General features: G+C 28.8%; 1 protein-coding gene across 1 annotated transcript; it reads right to left on the bottom strand.

The window, feature by feature from the left end:
• Positions 1–2,949: 2,949 nt before the first annotated feature.
• On the bottom strand, positions 2,950–3,561 carry LOC17881619 (putative lipid-binding protein AIR1). Its single transcript, XM_006290151.2, has one exon. It carries the CDS (start codon positions 3,512–3,514, stop codon positions 3,194–3,196), a length of 321 nt encoding a protein of 106 aa, XP_006290213.1. The 5' UTR covers positions 3,515–3,561; the 3' UTR covers positions 2,950–3,193.
• Between the last annotated feature and the right edge of the window lie 835 nt (positions 3,562–4,396).

Below are 4,396 nucleotides of genomic sequence, written 5' to 3'. Positions count from 1 at the left end.
TTTAAAAACCAAGTTTCGACATATAATCTCGTTTAATTGTTAAACTTCAACCATAATTTTAATTTATAAAGATAAACCATAATTCTTATTTATCATTTATATACCCAAACCAACAAATAACCTGATTTAATCGTAAAATTAAAGTTTAAACCTTAATTCTCTTCTGTAAACAAAAATCGTCATATATTCTTGTTAATTATAAATTTTAAATCCCTATCTTATTGATAAACCAAATTGACATAACTGAAATTAGGTTATTTGTATATTTTATTAATAATATTTATTTTATATATTTCTTTTTTCGATAGGGTTAATAATATTTCTATATTATCCAAATATTAACAAAATTAGTTACGACATGTGTCAATATCTTATCAATTATAATTAACACGTGTCACGATCTTGTTAATGGCTAACTTTGAAAACCAAGGTTTATATAATAAGATATGGAAACCATGTAAATATTTAGACCAAACAATACTTGTGCAACACGACCTTTAGTACACCTTACCATACAAGAAACCGACGAGTCACTACTTATCATACATGGAACCAAAGGAGATAAAGCTGCAACGACTACTTCCTTATTTTCTTATGTACATCTTGAAGCTTTCTAAAATGAACCTAGACACCTTAAGAAATCATGTTTTCGCACCAAAGCTTTCAAAACTCAAGGTATCTTTCTACTTGCCTTATTTAGCTGATTTGGTTCATAAATTCCCAACGGCTAGTGTCTTCAATTTTATGCGATTTGTTTCTTGGTTTAGGGAGGTGTATTCAAAGTAGCATTTTAAGAGATTTGTGTAGAACTTATTAATCTAGTGTTATTCAAATATAAATTTTAAAAAGTCTCATGAAATCCATTGTTATTGAACTAATTATTTCAAAATCCACATTCAAATCCACTGTTATTGAAAACAATTTGTGGATTTGGCTTTTAATGATTTTGAAGGATTTCAGAAGATTTGAAAGGAATTCCTTAGTTAAAAATACAGAAATCCAAATCTCATGGTTTTTGGTGAGATGTAAAAGGATTTTACAAAAGTCATATGAACTTCTCTAAAATCATCATAATCATTTAAAAACTCAAATCTCTTAAAATTCCATTTTGAATACACCTCTTTTAGACTACTAGAACGTGTAGTTGAGCCTATATAAGCTCATTAGATTGTTCATTTGTAAAACACCCTTGATCATTTCAAAGCAGTAGAAATTTTTTCTTCTTGTCAAAGTTTGAGTCTTTTCAATCTTGTTTTTCAGTTCTTTATGAGTGAGTCACTTAATACTTACAAAATCTGCGAACTAAGTTTGTTGAGTGATTCAACATCCTTCATTCGTCCATTGATCGAGTGAGTCATTTATCCTACTGATTAAACGAGTCACTCACCTGATCTATTCCCTGTACGACCTCCTGATTGACGAGAGAGTGATTCAGACCAGCTCGTAAATCCCACCTTTCGCAAGTTAAACCTAAAAACTCTTCATCATCAAGGGATAATAAGTTGGAGTGAGTTATTTTTGACGTTATATCAAAGCTAGTAGTATAGCACCTATATCTAAGCAAATATTATGTATATCTAGGTATCACAGGTTTCTTTTCTAAAACCTGCTATTTTCATTTAAACATCTATTTTTGTTAATTAAGCACATCGAAATTGGAATGAGTTTCTTTATTCCTCCATGCTTTGTCCATGTGATATATTTAACAAATACCTTTGTCACCATTATTTCTAAAACATCATTTAGTCAGACGAAGACATATAGTTTATTATTTCATTTCCATGTGATAATATTGTATTATTTCATCTCAGATGGTTGGAGTTATCAAATCATATTTCACTTAACTTAAAAAAAGAAAGATACATATTAATTCGTCTAACTTAAATTTTAAATTTTGGCCAATTGCAACTTTGCAAGAATTTTAGGGAAAGCATGTCCAATGTGATCAATAATATAAACTAATTTTTTTTTTTTGAACTCTGACGGGTTAATCAAGTCAAAAATTGAAAGCAGAGGAAATGATTTAAAATTGAAATCAAATATAAATTAAGAAACAATTTGACATTATAGTAAGTCTAATATCTGTTGAGATAAGATGTAATCTATATATATAAAGTTAATATTATCAAATTTCCTGACACAACCACCAAATTTCTATAAAAAAGACCTTTCATATTCATTTTTGATAAATTTATTTATATAGGTTTAAATCTTAAAATTAAATGATAAATGGTATAATTAATTTTAAAAATTAAATAATAAAATGAGGTGGATGATGATGTGGCTTAAGGAGAAGAGAGAAAAAGCTAACTTTATATAGGTTTATATAGGTTTAAATCTTAAAATTAAATGATAAAATGGTATAATTAATTTTAAAAATTAAATAATAAAATGAGGTGGATGATGATGTGGCTTAAGGAGAAGAGAGAAAAAGCTAACTTTATATATATATAGATTAAATCAGATAAAAAGTTAGAAGAGTCATTTCTGCTGAAAATCTTACATTGAAAAGAAAAAGATCTCCTAAAATATAATTCGAAAATGATTAGTTTACTTAATTTGCACTTGTTAGTTTGAGGTACAAAACTGTTCAGATCAAATATAGACTTCGATCTTGGTGAGATCTGCCGGAAAACAGCTTCAATATTTGTATATAATTAATTCCTATTAACCAAGTTTTAGAAATAATTGTTTTTAAATTAAGGGCATTGGAAGCCATGTGAAGCTGAGGATCAAGCTAAGGTTAATGATGATACCGCAGCTTCTAGGTCATCAGCGAAACCTTCAATGAGGTTGCAATTACATTTACACGGCTTAACTAAATTAAGAAGCACTTAATGACTAATGTCACATTCACCAAGTTCATTAAACACCGAGATTCCAAGCATCTTAATTATTATTTTTCCAATATGGCTTTTTTTCATTTCTAATTATGTTAAAATTTAATTATAGTAAGAAGTGAAATTATTATATCAAATTCGAAAAAAAATAATTACAAAGAAGGGACAGAGGAACAATGAAGTAAAGGAGTACAAACTTGCCGATTACATGCATACACAAACCCATGCATTATATCCATTATTGCATATTTGCATGAAAACGAATTCAAGAAAAATACAAAAAAAAAAAAAAAACCACCTTAACATAAAACAAGAAGATAAGAAGATAGGTTCATCATAAACACCCATTCAACTTACGCGCACTGGAAGTTGTTTGGAGCTTCTCTACCGCAAACACTGAGGAGTACGCTGGGATTGAGGGGAAGGTTAAGAGGTGTTCCAAGAACCTTAGTCTTGAGCACATCACAGAGGCATACAGCAGCATCAAGGTCAGCCAAGCCTTGGATGAGAGAGCAGCATGGCTTTAAAGATGTGTTAAATTTTAGCTCCACTTGCAAGAGTACTTTGGCGCAAACACCGAGCTGTAGGGAGTCTCTAGGACAAGCCGCAGAGGCGTAAGTGAAGAAGAGAAGGTTGAGAGAAAGGAAGAGTGCAAGGGAGGTTCTTGGAGCCATTTGTAATTGTGGAGAGGAATAGGCTCGAGAAGTTTACTAGTAGTGCGTTTAAGTTTCGTTGAGATGGGTGATGTTAACTGTTTCGTGTATATTTATAGGGGTTTCATTAGGAGAGAAATGTGAAGGTTTAATTTATAATTTGTCTTTAATAGGTGGATTATTTGACTAATTTTTTTTAGATATGATTTGATTATTAGAAAACAATTAATTGTCATTGTTTTAATTAGCTGGTCATCTGTAAAAGTCGATCCTATAAAATGAAATAATTAACTAGACAACTCCAATGTTCTCGAATCATATCGATCCTATAACGTTCAATTTGATAGTGTGAAAAAAAAAAAAATCAAATTCGTCTAAAAATCAATAGTTTAAACCAGGCAAAGCTAATTCTCAATAGGCAAAGTTATTTCTTAATGAACGTATATAATATTTTTTTATGTCACCATAGATTATAGGTAATTAACAAAACGAAAGTAACTATTAGACATCCCTACTATAGTAAAAGAGAAGTACACAAGGGATTCGGGTCGGGTTTTTCAAAATATTCCGGGTTTCAATCGGATACTTGCCAAATTTTTTGTTAAATATTTTTCAAATATTTCAATAATATACACCAGATTCCTATCATTTAGGAAACTATATTAATGCTAAATATAAAAATATGTCTTATAAGGAAAATTTGTTTATGAATATAAAGATCTCAATCTTTTAAAAATATTCTAATTATTATATTAATTTCTTATATGAAAAAACAAAAAAAATTATAATTTTTTATAAGTTTAAATATTTGATATATAGAAAAATATAATTTAAAAATATTTGGTATAACAAATATAAAAATGCATCTAAAATACATAAATAATGGTAATATAATCAATAAAA

Source organism: Capsella rubella, unplaced genomic scaffold (genome assembly GCF_000375325.1).
Source record: "Capsella rubella cultivar Monte Gargano unplaced genomic scaffold, Caprub1_0 scaffold_6, whole genome shotgun sequence".
Taxonomy (NCBI): domain Eukaryota; kingdom Viridiplantae; phylum Streptophyta; class Magnoliopsida; order Brassicales; family Brassicaceae; genus Capsella; species Capsella rubella.
This window is presented reverse-complemented; position numbering and strand designations above follow the sequence as displayed.